At 34.5% G+C, this 23297-nt stretch overlaps 1 protein-coding gene across 3 annotated transcripts in view; it reads right to left on the minus strand.

Moving 5' to 3' along the window:
- Positions 1–7245: 7245 nt before the first annotated feature.
- Positions 7246–23297, minus strand: part of LOC149065550 (FGGY carbohydrate kinase domain-containing protein) — a 59422-nt gene continuing 43370 nt past the window's right edge. For 2 of the 3 annotated variants that reach the window (XM_089254014.1, XM_089254015.1), the window contains 5 exons: positions 23005–23155; positions 21104–21178; positions 18364–18484; positions 15776–15932; positions 7560–7795 (listed from right to left, as the gene is read on the minus strand). In XM_089254014.1, the coding sequence (XP_089110140.1) occupies positions 7711–7795; positions 15776–15932; positions 18364–18484; positions 21104–21178; positions 23005–23155 (589 nt within the window). In that variant the 3' untranslated portion in view covers positions 7560–7710. Of the gene's footprint in view, positions 7533–7559; positions 7796–15775; positions 15933–18363; positions 18485–21103; positions 21179–23004; positions 23156–23297 lie in introns of those variants that run through there. The other variant, XM_089254016.1, reaches the window with a different exon arrangement.

Consider the following 23297-nt stretch of genomic DNA (forward strand, 5'->3'; position numbering starts at 1 on the left):
TCCTATTGATACCTTTTTCTTTATATTCTTTCTTTATATGATTTCTTTATATTCCGATTAGTGACTGCAAACCGATGTTCTGGATTGACCAGCTTCATCCCATTTCAGTTCCCAAACAAGTTTAAAAAATCGTATTGTAATCGAGTTCATCCATTTCAATAGCCACTTAATACTTGTTTCTATCCCTCTCAGATGGTCAACTATAGTCCACAGACTTTCACCAAAGCCCCGATCGCCACCAATAAAAGCATCTTTGTTACAGAAGATTCTTCCTCATATGGCAGGCATCGTTGTAACAGTACTGTTCTGTCTTTGTACTTTCAAAGAGAGCCAAAATCGAGCTATTGAAATGCTCTTTGTGGTCAGCTGGGAAGGGTGCAGCAACCTCCAGTCACGGAAAGAACCCCCCCTTTTTTTCCGTTCTGACCACTTTGTACCAACACCTCTATAGATAGCCTTCCAAAGAAGATAACCCTCCCTCTTTCTAGGGGATGTGGGCTGAACTCTTTTTTCCAACACCTTCAGTAATCTAAAATGAGTGCTGCTTTGCTTCACTGGACTTGTGACAATACTATTTTGAAAGGAGGTGAATAAAACTGTAAATAGGAAAGTTAGACAATCATATTTTTTTACTTAACAAAAATAATATGGTTTAATAGTTATATATTATTTATGATAGAAATGACACTTCCATACGTTTATGGAAATGTAAATTTAAAAAAAAAATGTCTTCCCCCTCTTTCTATACTCCAAAATTTGTCGCCCTAGGCTATAGCCTGCTTAGCCTCCCTCTAAATACACTACTGAGTTACTGAGTGGAGGGCCACATTTGGCCTGCAGGACATGGGCATATATAGCTTAGAGGCAGAGGCTCCAATACGAAGAAAATATTAGGAGGGCCAAAAGTTGCTGGTTGCCACATATATACAGGACTTGAGGACGTCCCTAGGTTCCGGTGCCTATGCTTAAAGGGTGGATCACAATGAATTTCTTAAAGAGAAATTTTCAGCCTTCAAAATTAATTTGAAATTAACAGAAATTGATTATAACATGTTCTGAAATTTTAATTTTAAAAAAATTTGATTGTCTGGAGGGAGGAAGAGATCATGCCCCCTGCATAGCGTACGTTTCTGATCCCAATACGCATTAGGACAGAGATCTTCCACCTTTTCTAAATGTGAGCACTGCCTTCACCCATCACCAAAAGAAGAGCACCTTTATGGCAAGTTTGACATACGAAGGCATGGAATCATGATTTCAATCCTTGAATGTAATTTATGCAAGGTGTTTAATTGGAAAGTTGATCAAGTGCTTGCGAGCACTCTGGGAGTTTCAGGGAGCACCATGGTGCTCGCGAGTAACAGGCTGAAAATTCCTGCATCAGGAGGTAAGGGGGCAGAGCTGACGAAATTTTGCTGACACGGGAGGGGGGCAAAAATCACAAAAAATCTGTTGACGTAATATGTGAATGGTCCCCCCCCCATAAATAGCAGAAAATGATCGTTTTTCATTTCATTTTTTTAAATTATTATTTTCAGTGTTGGGGGGGGGGCATGTATATCAGCTCATGCAATTGGAAAAATCGCCACCTTGAAAATAGATGGCAATTTCTAGGTCTAGTGATTTCCACTGTGGCAGTTATAATGCACATCAGGAAAACTTTAAACACTGTTTAAAGGGTCAAGTCAGTGGTTCGCAACTTTTGAAAGCTTGTGGCCTAGTAAATTTCTTTTTTTGTGAGTGAAAGGCCCAGCCATACACATGACTAATGGGAAATTAATGTGAAAAATTAAACTTCAGATCACTCATTGTTCAGTGGTTGAGAAACACAGACTTAAGTAACTCCTGCTACAGTTTTCAAATCACTTGAGTTTCTTGCAACACATTCCAGATCATCGAATTAAGTGGCCTGTGATACGTTTTCAATGAAGTGATCAGCACTCTTCTAAAAGTTGAAAACCCTTGTAATAGAGCTTTCATACACATGCGTAGCATTATTATTACCATCAACATTAATTGCAATCATGGGTGCAGAAACATTTTGAATTCTTAAAAATCAGTAATAAAATTTGTAACTCAAATTTAATCCAGTGCGAAAATGAAAAATGTTTCTCATAGCTTAAATGAAAATTTTGACAGAAGTGCCATAATTTACCAATGATTCATATGGTATAACTAATTGGTGCAGTTAAAGTGCTTAACTGGTGCAGTTAAAGTGCTTAACTGGTGCAGTTAAAGAATCACAGTGATACAATGAAAATTCTTTTTGGCTTTTGAGCAATCATTTAAATGCAAAACAATGGGACAATATCAGTCTCACTTTTAAATTGCAGTTCAAAAACATACAAAATTTTTTTTTTCACAACACAAGCTATTGCAAAAATTAGAATTATCATATCCTTTTGGTCACTAGCGTTATAATTTATGTGTGTTCACTGTGCCTTATTTCTTGACCTATCCATTGTAGTGCTTACACTTTAAAAACATTTTGCAGGCTTTTCAAATGGGGGAAAGGGAACCAGAGTGCATGTCTACATATAGTGAAGGTGGGAGAGTCATCCCATCACTTCCTTCTGTATCTGACAAGAGGCTTGTAGTCAAGCTTTAACATTAAGTTCTCACTGTAACATTACAAGTATATTGTGATAAGCTCCTTTACAGGGACAATGCATCTAACTGAATTTATTTTATCAGTTAATCAATTAAAATATTTTGCAGTGAATACTTAAAAGCACATTTTTTGGCGATAACAACATTGATTTAGAAAAGTTGCCAACAGCAGCATAAATTAGTTGGCACATGATAATGATCCCCCTACAACAATATTTGTTCTTGGTTCAGTATCGTTATGAATATCAAGGTTTCACTGTACTTTATGCAGCACTTGAATTACTAGGTCATCCGATCAAATGATTAATCTGCATTATCAGGGATCTGTTTATTTCCAAAATTTGATTGAAAACCATACTATAACATTCAAATACAGTGAACCTCCTCTGATGGCCACTCAGCGTTCTGCAAACAAGAAGTCACAAAAAAATCTCAGACTCAATTTATTTACAGCGCCCAAAAACATACATATACAGTAAAACCTCACTACAACGATACTTGATATAATGACAAATCTCTCTACAACAGTATTTTGTAGGTTATTTGTCTGGTTTACCCTGTCAACCTGGAAGCAAAATTTTAAACTGTCTTATCAAATCTTGTTTGGAATAAAATATAGTCTGTAATGTTAAACTCTTCTCGCTTACTACAATATCCTTTACTATGATAAACCCTCTTCATTGTTCGTACAGTACTTGAAAAAGAAATTTTTTTAAGAATTCTGCGAGTCCTTGGAAGAAAATCAGTGTTTTTTCGAAATAGTTTTCGCCACTTTTTTTTTACACCGTAAGTGACGTCCTTAAAAAAAAAAGTGCAAAACACAGGGAAAAAGCCTTAGCAGCCAATAACCCTGGATAATTGGATTTAAAGCACATTTTTTTTTCCATTATTCTTAAGCTGGGTTTTCCTAGGAGCAGGTTTTCTGTGATACGTGCAAAGTGAATCGCCCAGCGTGACACACCGTCTACTCACCAATAATAACAAAACAAGTTCGACTGTTTTCCCAGAGAGCGCAACAAGCCTCATGCCAGTGTTTTACGTTGGGCGTGATTGGCCGACTGCTTCTGGAGGAGTCAAATGCATTGTGCGCCACTCGTTTCACCAATCTTTTCTTCATTTTTGTTGTTTTCTTTCACTTCCCTTCATCGAAATAGATGCTTCCCTTCAAACCGGACCATGCAGACAGAGTAGCTGATGCCAGGGCCGTGAGCTGATGCACCACAGTAGACAAACACTTAGCATGATTATGTAACATGTTTCTGTCGACGCGAAATGATCCAGTTTGGTTCATGTGGCGCCAAAAACCTATGTTGAATGTTTTTCATTTTTTATTTTCTGTGCACGTGGAACAGCTTGGCCTGACACAATATGTAAATCGCCAGCGGCGTGCTCTCACCCTCACAGGAGCTCGGCTTTATATTGTAGGCTGGTTTTTTCTGCATGTATGTCGGGATTGTTTTTTTCCTCCCTGAGATTGCCAGTTATTTGTCGGCCGTTTCATTTATATTATGATCGTAAATGATCGTTTTTTCTCCTTGCAACTTTTATGTAATAAAAGCTAGAGTTCAAAATGAGCTTCCGATCGTTGTTTTTTTCCTTCAACTCAGTTGGCACGCTCTGGCCCCCCAACACCCAAGTTTCATAATTTTTGCCGAAATAATTTCAGCCTTTCAGTCTGTAAGTGAGCGAAGCTACCTCTGATTAGTGTCAACAAAATGTTGATTTTTTTTTAAATTAAGGAGTGATGTGAAGTGCTTGTACAAGGTTCTTTAAAAGAGTGAGAGTGAGTACAAGGTTCTTGCCACAAAAAATGAGTGGCAAGTGTATGTACTTTTAATAACTTGTAGCTGAAAAATCCCTGCTATCAAGATTGGTTGCTGAGTGTGCCAGACAAAAATGCCGCCAAATGCAAGCTGTGCTTCAAAAATCATCAATATCGTTTCAATGGGTGAATCAGCGATGAAATCCATTGAGTTCATATTACTGGAGGGAGTATGACGCAGGGCCATAACTAGGATTTTTGTATTGTCTTGCTGCCCCCACCAATTTGGAATTCGATAGTTTTAAAATGGTGTTCACCTAAAAATTAACACCCGGGGCAGTTGCCCAACCCCTGCTCTCTAGTTCCGGCACTAAAATGACATCAGCTGTCTACATCATTGCTTGGAAGATCACATGGCGAGTTGAATGTCGGCATGATCTCCGTTATTTTCTTATGGCATCCATAGTCATTTAAAGGAGTTTAAAACAATAAATGAAAGAAATAATTTCGGTATCGATGATATGATTCCAAAATTAATGAAAGAAAGAATTTCAGCATCAGAAAGAAAAAAATCCAGAATTGATGAAAGCAATTATTCCAGAAGTAATAAAAGAAATAATTCTAGAATTTTAATGAGAAAAATAATTCTAGAATTTTGTAATGAACGAAATAATTCCAGAATTGATGAAAAAATTCCAGAATTATAATGAAAGAAATTATTCCAGCATTAACGAAATTTTTTTTTTCAGCATTAATGAAATAAATTCAGAATTAATGAAAGAAGTAATTTAATCTTTTTCTACCTTTAGAAGAGTTTTTTTTAGTCCTTAAAAGAAAATTAATTGCAATATTTAGAGACTAAACTGTACATTTCAATGAGGAAATTGACAGGCACGAATTGTGTTATTCAATGCGTCATGTTTTCCTTGCATTCGTTGTTGCTGCAGTCACTGCAGCTCCATGCTCCCTCCAGTAATAAAAGCTTGATGTTGAAATCCTGTATGAAAAGTGAAAAGCATTGCAATTTGGTGAAAATCTGGCTGCATCTTCGAATTTATTGCTCAAGAAACTTCCTGCCGTGAATGATTCCATCAAGCCTGAAAGTGACAGTGTTGAAAACAAAATTGACGTTTCATTGGAGGTCATTTATTGAAAAATGAAGTTGTGAACGCAGAAATTATATGGACACTACAATGTATAAAAACCATCATTCGTACAAATCAATATAAACAACCTGGGGAGAGCTGTAAATAATATGCAGTGGCCTATAAATCATTCTGAGAAATGTATTAGAGCATGAATTATTATAAATACTCAGTGTTTTTAGTTTATAATTCTTGAATTATCAGCAAGAAATTAGAGTAATTTTGTACTTTTGATTTGTTTGTAGTGGAAACATTTTCCATTGGAGAAATTTGTCATACAGCTAAGTGATTTCTTAATGATTCACACAGTGGGGTTTTTTTTTCTATGATACAAAAATGCACACCTTGTTTGTCTGAAATTTTTTTTTAAATATTTCAATGTTGATGTGAAAATTTGAAGATGTATAAATATGCAATGAATTCACTGTATGATATACATTATGGATGATGTGAAATAAAGTATGTAGAAATGTATACTCTGAAAGTTTCAATCAAAATTAAATATGCGCCTATTATTCACATGAAAAATATGCGTTTGTAAAAAGAGTCCTTGAATTTTTACCTTGAAAAGTGCTTGAATTTTTTTTGTTGGAAGAGTACGAATCATGCTCTATAATATTTTTCAAGGATGATTTGGAAACCACTACGTTTATTATTCGGATTAATTTTTTACTCGAAATATCCTTCAGCATATTTTTTATAACTCTTCCGAGGACGTCTAATAATATCAGCATTGGGCCTAATCACTGAAAGTTTATTGCGATAAACTCCTTTACAGGGACAATGCATCTAACTGAATTTATTTTATCAGCTAATCAATTAAAATATTTTGCAGTGAATACTTAAAAGCACATTTTTTGGCGATAACAACATTGATTTAGAAAAGTTGCCAACAGCAGCATAAATTTGTTGCACATGATAATGATCCCCCCCACAACAATATTTGTTCTTGGTTCAGTGTTGTTATGAATATCAAAATTTCATAGTACTTTATGCAGCACTTTTCTTTTACTTCCACATTTCTCTTACTTCCTTACTATTGTTCTTCTGAATATCTGCATGCTAAAAAGTGAAGAAAGTATTCACAAAGCCAGAAGTTCCATATCCTTCACTATTCAGTAAAAGTTGTAGGTTATTTGTCTAGTTTACCCTGCCACCCCCTGGGAGAAAATTTTTAAACTGTCTTATCAGCTAGCAGCAACAATATAGCATTAGCCTTTGTTATCCTACTTATAAATGTTTGCAACCTGATAGTGTTACACATGAACAGAAAATCAGACTGATTCGAAAAGGTATTTATGCTGATGTATAAAAATTATACAAAGGCAACTGCCAGCTTTGAAACTTGTTTTTTAAACTCTTATCTATAAGAAAGTGGCAGCAACAGGTTGGCCACTGACCACACACAGAGATGGCAGCGGGATAAGGGTGATTTTTTGTATTATGTCTGGAGCTTGTTGTCTGTTTGAGAAAAACTAGCCGTAAAGGGAAGTTGGCCGAGAAATAGAGGTGGACGCCTATGGAAGTTTCATTGTATCAATTAAATGAAATTTCAACTGTTTAGGATTGAATAGGTTCTGGATATTAGCAACATTTGTAACAAACATTCATTCATAGAATGAGGCAATAGCAAGAAAGCTAAATTTCATCTTAGAAAGGTTTGTCAGATACTCATAGAGTAAGTTGTCAAAACACAGCAAGGCATCTGAAATGAGAAGGATAGACACAGAGGATTCAAGGATGAAATTTATTGGAGATCATTATAAACAAATACTTGTTTGTTACAAGCACATACACCAACCATTACTCTGTCTTTGTATTATGTGTATCGACATTAGTGGGTAATTGTTATACTTGCCATGATCTGTAATGAACACCACTCTGAAAACCTCTGTGCCTATCCTTCATTTCAGACTCCTCATTATATTATTTACTCAATGTAAATATTAGTGGGTTCTCAAGGTGAACTACCATCCCTTCATGTTTGGGCAATAAATTCAGAGACATCCTTTAAACTATTCAAAGATATTAATAAACAAATATGTAGTCCAAAGTCTTTTAATGCAGAAAGGCAATGTATATATTAAAAAAACAAAAATAAAAAACAATTGTAATACATATATATACCAACACCAGTCACCTGAATTAACGGAATGTAAAATTGTCTTTTCAGACTTGAAAGTGAAAAAAAAACTAGGTAGAAGTTTTCATAATTTCTCTGATTTCTATTTGACAATGCAGAAGTTTTTGATATGCTTCATATTTTTTGTCATGGTATCTGAAGGAGAGAAAAATGAAATTATACTGTTTTAGGTAACAAAAGAATTTAACTGACTGAAAAATATAGAATATATTGCATATACAGGGTGGGCAAAAAGTCTGCAGAAACTTTAAAAATGAATAAAAACCGAAAAATAATCTAAATAAAAAACGGTTTGCAGGGTTAGCATCGCTAGGTCACGGGAATTTTTTCAAGACAGGAAAAAATAACTTAAAAAACAGCCAATAGATGGTGCTGGTATGAGCAACTTTGGTGGAAATATGCAAATGAGACAGTTATAAGAACTTGCGCTCCTAATCCACCATCAGTTCACCGTTGTAAACCGTGTAGGTGGACCTGCTGCACTCTGCCATTGCTGGATTTGTGATTCGCCTGCAATGTGTTATCCCCTGCGGTGGTGGTCATGTGGAACACATACTGCTGCAATAAACAATTTGGAGGCATGCTGTTCGTTATTTGCATATCTTTTCTTTGACTTGTGTACATCAGCACCACCTATCGGCTGTTTTTTGAGTTATTTTTATTTTGCCTTAAAAAATTCCTGTGACCTAGTGATTGCTAACCCTGAAAATCATTTTTCATTTCGGTTATTTTTCCTGTTTTTATGAATTTTTAAAGTTTCTATGGCCTTTTTGCCCACCCTGTATAAAAGACAATGTACATATACTGTACACAGGGGGCAGGGGACATCCACAAGTGAATATAATATTTTTTTGGCAAAGGAAGAAAGTTGCATGCATGAAGCATCATATTTTCTGACTAGAACCAAAAACAATATTCTTTCATTAGTAATTTGTATTTAAGGCCAGGCAATTGTTAAACCTTTAAGCGGTTTTTAAAATTTTCCTGATCTGTATTATAACTGCCACATTGGAAATAAAAGCATGTTAAGAGCCTGAGATATTTTGGGTTCAACAAAATAAAGCAGATCAAGTTTGACGAGAAATCTCCAGATTGCCTTGGATTAACCACCTTGTTAGCCCAAATATGTGCATGCCATTTTTATACAATTTTTTTCACTGAAGTGTATAGATTCATTTTTGTCTGTAATCGTTTTAATAGGTGAAGTCAAATTCTAGCAACAGGGATGTGCTTAACTACCACCTTTAGAATTGAGTCCACAGGATCAATCCCAGAGATTGGTGAAGGAAAGTTCTTTCTCTATCCAACCTGAGGTGATTGCACATATAGATGGCACCTCCTCAATATGCCATTGCCAAATGGTATTTGCATACTCAAGAAAAGGACAGAAATACAATACCTAGATGTGATACTGTGATAATCCAATATCACATGCGTTTTCAAAAAATAACTGTAAAGAGCAATTTCACTCCTCTACATAATTACAAGGGGGATTTTCATAGAAAGAACGATATTTTTTCATCAGTGACAAATAACTATTTAAAAAAAAGTACTTATAAATTTTGAAGGAATATTTTCACTTCTCAACAAAATTTTGAGGAATAAATTTAATTTCGATGCATGAATCATGCATGTGTGTTTTGGCGAACACTGATGTCACTCTACCTGAAATTGAAAGAGGTATAAGCAGTCAAGCACTAGAGTTCCCATAGTCTAGAAATATGACTTCCGCTAGAGAGAAAGATTTTTGACCCAATTTGATCAGTAGTAAATTTTTCTGTGGTAATATGACACGAATTGGTGTGTGGAGAAAAGAAAGATTCTAACAATATGCATGAATCAGATGTAGCAGAGCTATCCCTACCAGACATGGGGACCTGGTGCAAAAACAATTGTGGTAGGCCCCTTCCAAAAAATGAAGTTTTTTCTGATTCCTAAACAGTATAACATCCTGTAATGATTATAACTCAGTTAACAGACACTTTTTGGAGTCCTACGGTATATGGCTTCATTGAACAGTATTTCACTCTGTATTAGCTGGCAGTCAATTTGCCAGCAGATTTTTTAGTTCTGGAAGTATTAGGCAAGTATCCTATTGATCTGGGCTACTGCACCCTCCCCATTATTAAGATTTTTTGCAGAGAATATTAAAACGCATAATCATTCCTCCTCCTCTGTATTAAATAGCAAAAACATTCAAAATACAAATACAACGCCACAACAGGCAAATTACCCAATGAGGTGGCTGAGAAAAAGATGCCCAAAACAAATATGGATGTCATACACTTCAAAACACAGCAACCCAATTAAAAATGCAATTACAAACAATATATATACATGATAAAATATTTTACAATGCCCATAAAAAGAATACTTATGGTTGTCTTATTCTAAGTATGGATAGCTTCTTGACTTCCAACATGCTTCCAACATGATAGCTTCTAACATGCTTATTGTATTTCTTTTTAAACGTGTCAATTGTGTTAGAATTTACTACCTCCGGGGGTAAGCTATTCCATTTGTTAACAACCTTATTAGAGAAAAATTCCCTGCGACACCATAACCTAGAATTGACCGTTATCAATCGATACTGGTGTCCCTTGTGAAAGCAGTCAATTGATGGTGTACTAATAATTCATGGTTCCTCCCATCCTTCCTGTTGAAAATTTTGAACACTTCGATTATATCTCCTCCCCACGTGCGTTCATCCAATGTAAACATATCAGGGCTCCCACTCAAAAAATAAGAAAAAGTAGGAAAACGCAGGACTAAAAAGTAGGATGGGGAAGGGTAACCCCATTAGACAACATAATCATAGCATAATGGAAAAAATCCCTAAAAAAAATTTTTTTTTGCAAAAAAACATTTTTTAAATAATTAAAATAATTTTTTTAAATTTTGAATTAACTTTTTTTTCCCCTAGCACTATTTCAGTCAAGCCAAAACAAAATGACAAATGACTTGGTTACAAAACTAATTTTTGGCCAAAACTGCACTAGCAACTACAGATAATTCTTTGCTGTCTGTCCTCATATATATTACATTCTTTTTTGGAGTCTTCCAAAGTGACGAGCTTGTCAACTCTCTTCGACAAGGCATGGCAAATTTCGAAGACATACATTTTTAAAGAATGACGCACCTTCGAGACCACTTTCGAAAGCACAATGCAAAAAATGTGTAAATTACAAGATCTGACGTATATAAGGCAAGATGAACCAGATAGTTTTACTGCGTTGCTCATCATTTTGAAAATTTTTCTGTTTTGTTCATATTTTTAAAAAAGAAGCACTTCCATTTCTAGCTCTTTGCTGAGCATTGTAAATATTTTTTATGCCTGTTCATGCCTTAAAAATACAGAAGATAACTGAATGCTATTGGGTAGCATCAGAATCACCAAACCTAGAATAGGCCTATGTATCCAACTGCTTTGAAATGCAAACTGTTATTTCACCTATTTGCACCATAATTTTGAATGATGAAAGTTACTGTCCAAGACCACGAAGTAATAAATACAAAATTATTTTTCCATCCAGACAGAAGTTTTTAATGACTACTATACTTGTTGAACCCTCAAACTAAGCAAATGAAAAATTAATCAGTCAAATGGTCCACATACCCCCCCCCCCCTCTGAATTACCTTAAAAATGATACAATGTCTGCTTTGGCAGAATCATTAATTGCATTCTCCAACATTTGTAATATTTGGCAATATATCAATAATTTCCTGCTCAATTAAAATCAATTACACAAATTTTGTTGATAGGATTTGGTGGAAAAGTAGGACAAAAACTAGAAAGTAGGACAAAAGTAGGACACTTTACCAAAAAGTAGGACGAGTGAGAGCCCTGCATATTCAAAAAATGAAGTCTTGGTTGAAGACATCAAAAGGTTGAAGGAGACATGTTAATGAGACATACTATACACAAGTACAGTAAAACCTGTCTTTAACAGAACCCGTATTAAGCCAGAAACTTGTCTTCAACAGAAAAAAAATCTGTGTTCCATGATTTTAATGCTAAAATACACATTAAAAAACCTGGATTCAATAAAACCTGTCTAACGTGGAACTGGAAAGGAAAATTGTATGCTCTTAATGGAAAATTTCATACAAACACTACGGATGTTTCCCAAACCAATAGGCCAAAGGAATCATACAAAATGAAGTGCTCTACCGAAACTTTTTTATGCAATCTCTGCTTGCCAATGTGAGTTCTCATCATCCACCCCTACATTAGCAAAAACTGTTTCCGTACTTGATGCTGTGATTTTAATAAGCCATATGTAGTAAGGCAGTTGCTTCCTGAAATCGTTACAAAATCTTTCGGAAAAGCAGGCTTTTCTATGTGAGAAACCAGTGCAAAAGTTGAATTTCCAAATGATATGCTAGCCATACAAAATTGCATGCATGCTGCTTTTCGTGAACGCAGTGCTGAGGATTACATAAACCTAGATGACGACGTACAAACTGAACCTGCAATACTAACATAGACACCCTCATTGAAAATTTTAGAGAAAGCCAAAAAAGAAGAGGATGAAGAGGAGGTGAATGTCGTCATTTTCAGAAGAAAAAACAATATATGGTGAAGTTTTATACAGATGCTGTCAAAACCTTCAAAGAACTGCACAAATTTTGCTTTATAGCATAATGACTCTGGTGTTTTTTGCATTATTTCTGAAACAAAACTATTTACTGAAAGTCAGGCAGCAAAGGGCATGAACTGTATACAGAAAATACTGTTATTTACCACTGAAAAAAAAATTATTTACAGTAGTGTTTTTTAAATTTTTTACTCACTATTTGGCGATGAGAATAGTTAATGTATGTAGTGGACAGTATATAGTGTAATGTTGAAGTAAATGCATTAAATAATGCATCATATCAAGTGATGAATATTTAATAATTAATTATTACTTACTAATTATTGATTATTTTAAAATTTTTTAATTATTTACTTTATTTCAATTAATTTATTTTCTATTTTATTTCAACTTTTCCGAGATCTTTACATAATTTTACACATTATGGCAATTGAATCTCTATTAAGCGGAAACCTGTGTTCAATGGAAAAATATCTTGGTCCCTTGTGATTACACTGAAGACAAGTTTTACTGTATCATTATCATTAGTAGTCGGGAATGCGGGTTAGTTAATGATAATCACAACAGTACTGACGGGGAATTACCCAGCTCTGACTTGGATGGCTTCTTGATTCACACTAAATCACCGGGCAAATTAAAATGTGTACCAATAAATGCCAGGAGCCTGGGTAATAAGAAAGATTTTTTAAAAACTATGATAGTTGTGGAGGGCCTGGATCTTATAGCCATTACAGAATCTTGGGCAAACGATGGGGATGAATTTTTCTTACACATCTCAGGATACGATACTTTTTTGAGAAATAGATCTGATAGGAAAGGGGGTGGAGGGTTGATATACGCGAAATCATGTTTGAAGGCTAGAGAGTGTAACGTGCAGAGAAGTGATATTGAAACTATATGGGTTGAGCTTGAGAACAAAAGATTATTGTTGGGGTTTGTTACAATCCACCGAGAATAGGGATCCAAACTACATCGCCAAATCGCATGATGAAATTTCCTACATGTGTAAGCATAAGAGGGTTCTCATACTAGGGGATTTCAATTACCCAGGTGTTCATTGGAAGAACCTTTTATCTAGAGATCAGTATGAAAGAGACTTTCTTAAATTGGTGCTTGAAATTTTTTTTTATCAGCATGTATCAGAAGCCCCTAGGGGTACTGCTATTTTGGATTTAGTTCTTACTAGTTCTGAGGATCTTGTTGAACATGTTTCGGTTGGGGAAGAGTTTTCTTCCAGTGATCATCGTATACTCAGATTTTACTGTAACCTTTCCTCAGGTAAGGTTGATAACAAAAGACTGGTTCCTTGTTTTCGAAGAACTTTGATGTTTTGAGAGGAAGGTTAGCGGAAGTTTTGAAAGACCGGTTGGAATCAGTAGGGGTGGTAAGTCAATGGGAAGAATTTAGTACGAAGCTGTCTTCTGTTTTGCACGATGTCATACCCTTTGTTCGAAAAAATCGTATTTGTACATCGCACCCTCTATGGTTCACGGATAGCGTGCGTAACCTTTATCTTGAAAAGAAAAGAGCATTCAGAGAGTATAAAAGTGGACGAGGTGACCTATCATTGTTTACTGATAAAAGAAGAGTGTTGAAAAGAGCGATAAAAGATAGTAAAAAGGAGAAGTTGAATCTAGGTTGGCAGATAACATTGGCTCTGACCCAAAATCATTTTTTCGATACGTCAATAATGGATGTAAGGGGACAGTTGGCTCCCTCTCGATAGGAGGCTATAGGTTAGAGAGCAATATAGGCATGTGTAGTGCTTTCAATGACTTTTTCGCATCGGTTTTTAATAGAGATAGTGATATTCAATATACGGGTGTTGCATGGGGTAATAAAACCCTAAACGATATTCAAGTGGAAGACGTGGAGGTCCTAAATCTTCTAAGAAATGTATGTGCAAGCAAAGCACCAGGACCAGATGATATCTATCCCAGGGTCCTCAGTTAATGTGCTAATGAATTGTTGGGGCCAGTCGCACAGATATACAGGAGTAGTGTTGCTGAGGGTATCGTCCCAAGGGATTGGAAACTTGCTAATGTTGTTGCGATATTTAAGAAGGGTAGTAGAGAGGCTGTGTCCAATTATCGTCTAGTGAGTTTGACGAGAGTGGATGGACGAGAATAATGTATTGTCGGATAATCAGCACAGGTTCAGGAAGGGGAAGTCATGTGTAACTAAACTCCTTTGCTTCTATGATCACGTGACTAAGACTTTGGGTAAGAGCAAAAATGTAGATGTTGTTTACCTTGATTTCCAGAAGGCATTCGATCAGGTCCAACATGGTAAACTCTCGAAGCGTTTACATGAGATTGGAATTGGGGGCAACTTGCTGAATTGGATAGAATCGTGGTTAAGAGATAGGTCGCAACGAGTTATGGTGAACGGGGAATTAACGGGGAGAGAAGTGTCCTCAGCCCCATACTTTTTTCACTCTTTATCGATAAACTCGATCAGGGTATCGATGGGATTACTAGCAAATTCGCAGATGATGTGAAGCTAACGGGGGTAATCGGGAATCAATGCGATAGGGAGTTGCTCCAGAACAACTTGAACAGCATTGCAGAATGGGCAAATGAATGGAGCATGACATTTAGCATTGATAAGTGCATGGTCGCTCATTTTGGTTCGAACAACCCACGGTTCTCTTACGAGTTGAACGGTGTCACTATCCCGGATGCAACTAGGGTCACTGATTTGGGAATTCTTATTGACGAGCGGCGTAGGTTTTCTGAACATTGTTCAGTGGTGGTCAAAAAAGCGAATAGAATGCTCGGTTTCATTTTCAAAAAGGTCTCTTCGCGTTCTCCTAAAGTCATTCTTCCGCTTTTTCGAGGCTTAGTTCGTCCTGGACTGGAGTATGCTGTAAGGTTTTGGAGACCATACCTACAGAGGGACATAGACTTGGTTGAAGTGAAGGGGTGCAGAGAAGAGCTACGCGTGTCCTTATTGGCACACGGGGCTTGAGTTATGAAGAGAGACTTCAGTTTTTGAATATGTTTACATTGGATGAACGCAGGTGTCGAGGAGATATGATCGAAGTGATCAAAATTTTCAATGGGATGGACCACGAACTTTTAGTACACCGCCAATCGACTGCTTTTACAAGGGGACACCAGTATCGATTGGTGCGAAACAATGCAAGGTTATGGTGTCGCAGGGAATTTTTCTCTAATAGGGTTGTTAATAAATGGAATAGCTTACCCCCGGAGGTAGTTAATTGTAACACAATTGACACGTATAAAAAGAAATATGATAAACATGTTGGGGTAAATTGAGAAGCTATTCATACTTAGAATAAGACAACCATAATATTCTTTATGGGCATTGTATAATATATTATCATGTGTATATATTGTTTATATATTTTTGTTAATTGCATTTTTAATTGGGTTGCTGTATTTTTAAACATATGACATCCATATTTTTATGGGAATTTTTTCTCAGCCACCTTGTTGGGCATTTTGCCTGTTGTGGCGTTGTATTTGTATTACATGATTTATTCATACCCACCTCCTGTCAGATGCTTGAGGCTCTATTAATTTACCACATCCACACATAACTTCCATTGCTTCCTTAACAGATGAGAAGGTTTTTGCTGCAGTAGCACCAAGCAATGCAGATCCTAACAGAACAGATTCCTTTTCATAAGGAATAATAACTGGAACACCTTGAATTTGAAAATTCGAAATGTTAAATCGTGTCTATTTTGTATATGCAGTCTAATATACCAAATCAAAAACCCACCCAAAAATATCAATATCTATACGCACTGTGTGTAAATATATTCACTATAATACTATATTCAAAAATAATTTTGATCATATTTTTATACAATTATATCTAGTTGATTTTTAGACGTTTCAATTATAATTTTTTCATTTGGACTGTTGAATGAAAACTTTTTATCTGACAATAGTGAAAGAAATGATGAATTCATAAATAAAAGAAATTCATGAATGTTGTTACAAAGCTATGTTAAAAAATGATCATAACCATGGCCCCCCACAAGGATGGGGCTGACAGGGCTCTAGCCCTGGGGCTCGGGGCAATTCTCATCATATTTTGCTTTTTCACTCTATAAATTAACTATAGAATGGCCCGTGAAAAGTCTGACCCTGGGGGCCCTATTGAAAAGTCTAACAGGGCAGTCTGGGGGCCATGATCATAACTGTCATATTATTTTCTCATTTATCATATTTTATTGTGAGTGATGAATGTTTGCTGCTTAACACGTGGGGATTCTAGATATTATTGTAAAGAGCATGTTTTAGTCCATTGAGATAAATACCCTGTATAACTGAGTTAGTAGTTATTTGTTACAGCCATAAGACTGAGTTATAAATCTGATTTTTGGCAGCGACAGAAGAGAAAAAAACAATTTTACCAAAGAAAATATCAAAAATTATAAATTTTTAGGTAATAAAAATGATACTATATAGTATTATAGATATGAGAAGTTATTTTATAAATATAAATTTCAAATTAATTCGATGATTAGTTTAAAAGTTTTAATTTTTTTATTAAACAGCTGCAAAACTGACGATTCCATTTAAATCTCTCCGACCTACGAGATGGGATCCATTTAAATGTCCTCTGGGCTTGAGGGGTTAAATGCAACTATGTTAATGATTCTTGTACATGCGAGATTGGCATAGGTGCCAATACCCATATGACAATATTTTGCTGCCAAAAAAAATCATACAAATTAAAGAGAAAAATTGTGATTTTTGAGGGACTGTATAGGGTGACCACATAACCAACCCGGGACATTCCCCCTATTTTCCCTAATAATGGCCTTTCTGCTTTTTTCAAGATGCCATGTTTTTCCTGTATTTTCTAAAAAAATCCACTTGAATTTTTTTATTCTTCATTATAATCAAGGATTAAAATTGTTTTGCAGCTTATAAATTGAATTACGATAATTATGACTATAAATATGCTTACTTATCTCACATATTTGTCATGCTAAACATTTTTTTTGTGGAATTAATTTTATTGCATTGTTATTTGCAGCAAACTCTTTATTTCCCACCATTGTCGATTTCAGCAATAATTGCCAACTTCACACATTTTTAACATCATATTTGGTGACAATTGATATTTTACAGTTTTCTGAAATCCCAATTTCCCATGTTTTCGTTGAGGAAATATACTCCGCCAAGGGCTAAGACTGAGGGATCTCTTATAGGAACTTTTCATTTTTGTGAAGCACACACAATTGAAGATTTCAAGGGAATTTTCTATGAAGATACAAAAGATCAGAAGAATTTGGTTTCCAACTGGAAGATTTTAATAAGTTCAAAAAAGGTTTCTGGGTAAATCAGAAGCATTAGCATCTATGTGAAATTTTTCTCTAACTTTTGTGCTAACAAGTAATACACTGATACTAGCAACTTCATATTTCAGTGATTTTCATTAATCTGAACGTAATATAAAAGTTTCAAACATTCTGTTTAAAAACATGACTATTTTATAGACAGAAAATAAACTTCAGGGGAATAGAAATTTTGCATACAAACAATACAACAAAAAATTCCAGAAGCAAAAAAATGTAGAGCCGTCTTAAGCGCATCATGGGTAAACGAGCAAAGCAATTTTTCTGAGGCCCCACTACTTGACTAGAAATACCAGCCTATGGTAGGTCCGTAACTAGGCTGGGGCAACTGGGGCTCCCACAAAAACATGTGTACACACCTTGCATATTTCTTGGAAATTTTGACTGCCTTGTTTCAAACAATATGCAAAATGAAAGGAGAAAGAGGTGGGGGGAAGATGAACCATTTTTTTAGCACACCCTTTTACAAGGTGGCTCCCACCCAGGGCTGAAAAGGCACGCTACAGCTCTGCACATACTAATTTGCATGCTTACTTTAAAAAATTTTTATATCTCATTTTCATGAGGGTGGGCCTATTCATTAAGATGACACTGAAAAATGACAACTAAAAAAAAAAGATAAATGAATTGAATACAAAAAGGAACTTGATGAATGATGGGGTTCCATCGAATCATGGAGAATTTCATCTTGAAATTCATATAAGATCTATTTATAACTGAAATTGGAAAAAAAATTCTTAAAAAACTTTCATTGATAGTTCACCTGTAATATCTGCATGCATACGAATGTACAATGGGTTTTTAGCTAGGCCACCACACATGAGGATTGTTTCAATTTTATGTCCACTTGCCTCTAGACTTTTTATAATATCTTTTGTACTATACTGAAAAAAATAATGTTTGGTGATGAAAAAGCAAAAAAAAACCCTATTTCATGATTATTTAAAGACCAAAGAACAGCAGTGAGTAATAATCACAATACAGGTGACACACATTTTTACAAACCAATACAAACTTGCTAAATAGTTCGTAAAATCGGAAGTTTGTAAATGGAAGAGATGGTGGAAAATGAGTTAGTCATTCACCTCTATTGATGATTTCCCAAAAAAAAGTCACTTATATTGTGTTAATCACTTACTTGTTTGTTTTATAGCAACTTTTTGGTAAATATAAGACTCCATGAAATTTATGCAAGATAACATTTCAATTTTGCTGTCAGATTCATAATACACCAAAAGTGGATTATGTTATCAACGTATCTCACACTTCATGGTCACCCCACCAACAATAAAACCCTGCTTCCTGACATTCAAGTTTTTTTTTTGACCCGCCCTAATGTGGCATGTGAGAATCCTTACTTGCATGTGCCAATATCCCCTATAGATCTCATCTATGGGAAGGGGGGGGGTCTACTATGGGGGTGTTGCACACATTCACAAAAATACTTGCCTATTTGAGATAGCAAAATGTTGAACTCTCTACATCCCCCCCCCCTCTCTATTTTCTCTTAAAATAGATAAAAAGTGATTTGAAGTTTACTTTTGGTTACAATGAGCTCTGGATGTAGCTGGAATAATAATAATAATAATAAAAAAAAATACAAAATAGCTGAAGAAAATATATGAGTTTGTAAAATATAGAGTTAATTGAAATGACAGTTCAAAAAAAATAGGGTGGATTTTAACAATTGCTCTAAGGCATGCTGCTCGGGACAGAGGAGCAGTTCAAAAAAAAAAAATAGCATGTTTGTAGATTGGAGGTTCATAAAATCGAGCCTCCACTGTAGCTTGATATGTATGAATATATTGTTCTTTGTTAAAAAGCAAAAATAAATCAAAAATTCATTTAAATAAAATGTGACATATTTTTGTTATAATGTAGCTGATAAATGCCCATTTTCAAGGCTTAAGAAAGATTTTTTTTTGAAAAATGCAATTTTCTATGATGCAACAATAAAGGTTCCTGTACAGGGCATAAAGTTAAATCCTTATACACCCTTTAGCTTTTGAACTGTAGGTCAAAGAAGCATACTTTTGGTCATAAAAACCCTCCAAATAATGTATTCATTTTAGATGTCTCATTTATTTCACTAGGGGCATTACATGTGGACTGAGATAAAAAATTTAATTGTAACGGAAAGAACGGAAGAGAGGAATTTCAAGGTGAAAGCCCTTAAAAAAATTATGTCCATTTAATACAAAATATAAAGTAAAATAATATAGAATAAATTGACCTGAACTTTATTTTTGAAAATAATTATGGTTGGGGTGAAGAAGACTATCATGGAATTAATTATATGAGTTTCCATCATTTCTTATGGGGGAAGTTTGATTCAATACAGTACCCACTGCTAATAAAATTACTGGTTAATTACCTATTTATAAAATCAAATTCCAAAAACTAAATCAAATCAATACCAACAAAATACAATAAAATTTTTTTGTGTTATAAAATCAACACCACCATTTTTACAAAGAAACTGTGTGAAACTTGGAAGGAAATTTAATTTAATTATTTTATCTTATTTTTGGCATCTGAATTTTATTCAATTTTTTTTTGAAAACTTAAATAAATTGAAAATTAAAAAAATTCACATACACAAAATTATGTAAAAATGACAAATTTTAAAGTCAGTTTACTATATTTTTTGGTCTATCCACCACGGCCTTCACAATTTTATAAGCATACATAATTTTGGAGACTTGCACACCTACGTTACATTTTGTTTTTGAAAATACAATTTATAAAAAATTGACCATGAATGCGCAACAAATGTAAGAAGTGACAAAAGAAACTGGGAGCTCAGAGAAGAGGTCTTCTATATCTAAACTAAACACAATTTACAGTCTATTGTCATTGTGGGCAAAAAAAAAAAATTCACTACCATAAAAGAACTGCAAACATTGGTGAAAAAGCCTGATAGAAAAAGTCAGAAATTATAAAATCAAGATGTAACCGACCAGAAGGATTAAGATCCAAACAACATCAGACAGTTTTAACCTATGTCACCTGCAGCTTATGAAAAAAAGCATTGCTTGTTCTTAGACAATCATTACAGTGAAGGGAGGGGAAATGGAAACTATAGAACTTTCCATAAAACTTCAAACTATAAAGAGAAAATAATAACAGACTTGGTTTTCAAGAAAATGTAAGCATACTTTCCCTGAGAATATCTGTATAAGAACTATTTATGAACTGTAATATGTGTGAGCTAATTTAATTTGAATAAATAATTTAGTAACACAACACAAGTGTAAATCCATCATATATTCACAATTTCCCTCCAGAAATATAAATTTTTAAAATTTTGGTTTCTGGTTCACCAGTTATGAAAACCAACTGCTTAATAAAATCAAAATCATCAGGATAAAAGTAATTTTAATAAGCAGGAGCACTGTATTCGAGTGTTTTGGAACATAAGTTCATTTACAGAACAAATTATGCTTGTAAATCAAAGTTCGACTAACATTAAATCAAGAGAATGCTCCAATAGGTATACATACAGCTAAAGACTGCAGTGTTGCTAGATACTGTTTTGCAAGTGATTCCACTTCACGAGACAGAGTGAGCCCACAAACCTTTAAATATAAAAAATAATTAAACATCATTAAATATTTTATTCATAGAGTAAATAAAAAATGCTCAACGAATGTTTTTTCCCACTAATTGATGAGAAAATAATTGCGTAGATCTCACACAAGGAGCAAAACCAAACATTGAAATTAATCAATAGTAGTGTTTGATGAGCTGTATTTTAATACTTATTTTGGTATTTGATGCTTTTAAAAATTTTATTTAAGCCATCAGAGAAAATTATAGTTATTTTTGGAAATTAAATGACCAGACATTACCTGAGTGTACATTAAATTTCAAACTGTTCTCAAATCATGTTTTTAAAATGATTATGATTTTTTATAATTGTAAGATTAATAATGTATAAACATGCACACAATTTACCATACAGTAAATATAAACTCATGATTTTTCTTTCCCTTCTGATTTTTTCACCTTTTTTTTAACTTTTTCCATTGGGCAGTTTGTCTATTGCTGCCTTTGTATTCTAATTTTTGATCTACTCAGAAGGAAACAGACACCCCCTCCCCTGCATAGGCCACTGGAAGAGAAGTTGATGGGCATTCAGTCAAAACAACAAAAACTGATCCATGCCTCAAGCCAGGAGATGAAAATACTATAATACCCATCTTTTATTAAAATTACTTTCACCCTGCCCCTTGCTTTTTTTTTTTTATCAAGCAACTGTCTTTTATAACCATCGAACTAAAAACTATAATTTGAAAAACATTTCTGCAATTTTAGTCCTTCCATCAAGTCAACTAACCATCCATTGGTGTAAACTTGCCATCTCAAAGCAGATTAGTAAAGTACTGAGACTTTTTAAACAAAACTGTGCAAGCTTAAAAGTTTATATTGTCTCTTATTTTCAAACCAATCTAAAAGACTTGCTCGACTGTTATAAAGGAGTTTCACTGTACTAAATATATAATTGAACAAAATCGCTTTATTACAATTTCAGAAGTTTTCTAAATAAAAGGCTGAGATATTGCACTATTAAATTTTAAGCTTTAACAAGAAGTTATAGACAACCACATTTTCAAACAAAGATTACATTGATACAATAGCAAAAAATAATTACTGAACAGTGAATAATAAACTTCAGTATGCCACAATTTTTTTTTAAAAATGTTAAGTCAACACATTTTTATTTCTAAGAGTAACATGCATTTATTATCATTTATGATTTACAAAATAAAGCAATTCAAATAACAACAAATAGCATACGAAGGATTTAACAACTGGCTGTTGCGAAGATATATTTTGGAAAGAGAGAAAATTCAACTGCCCCTGCGGGGATCGAACCCACGTCCTTTCACTTTCCGGGTGAACGCCCTAGATCACTAGACTACAGAGGCACCGAATCTCTCAATCTTTCCTTGGAGCTCGTGTACACTGAAAGGGGCCGTACATGGACTCCAAGGAAAGATTGAGAGATTCGGTGCCTCTGTAGTCTAGTGGTATATGGCGTTCACCCGCCCTAGACCAAGTGAAAGGACGTGGGTTCGATTCCCCGCAGGGGCAGTTGAATTTTCTCTCTTTCCAAAATATATCTTCGCAACAGCCAGTTGTTAAATCCTTCGTATGGTAGCGGAGAGTGACGTCATCCTTGCAACAAATAGCATATTTATTTGGGAACAACTGCATTTATTTTTAATAGAAATTTTGTATTGTTTAAATTGAAAGAGATGAAGTACAAGAAATCTGTTTGTTAAAAGAAAAAGAGATACAATTTTTTAAACATTGTGTGAGTCTCTTTTCCTTTACTCCTCTTTTTATTGCAAAATGAATTTTACTGAACTATCCATAACAGTCCTTTAGTAAGTATTACCATTCCTTTCAATTCTGGATCAGCAAAAGGTGATCTGTTTCCATGATAATCAGGCCAAACGTGAATATCTGACGTCAAAAAAGATATGGAAGAAAGGTTTTTCTTACAGCATAACTCATTCAGCACATCATTCAATACATCTGTAACATGCCTGAGGGAATAAAATGATATTAAGTTGGGTTGTCCCAAAAATTGCTGTAACTCATTTAAATTAAACAAATTAATGTAGAACTTTGGTATGTCTTTAAGGGAAATTATACCATGCAAAAATATATGTCTTAGAAATACCCCGT

The sequence above is a fragment of the Pholcus phalangioides genome, unplaced genomic scaffold (assembly GCF_987345545.1).
Source record: "Pholcus phalangioides strain wild (caught in Gottingen) unplaced genomic scaffold, Ppha-v1.0 ptg000039l_1, whole genome shotgun sequence".
Classification (NCBI taxonomy): domain Eukaryota; kingdom Metazoa; phylum Arthropoda; class Arachnida; order Araneae; family Pholcidae; genus Pholcus; species Pholcus phalangioides.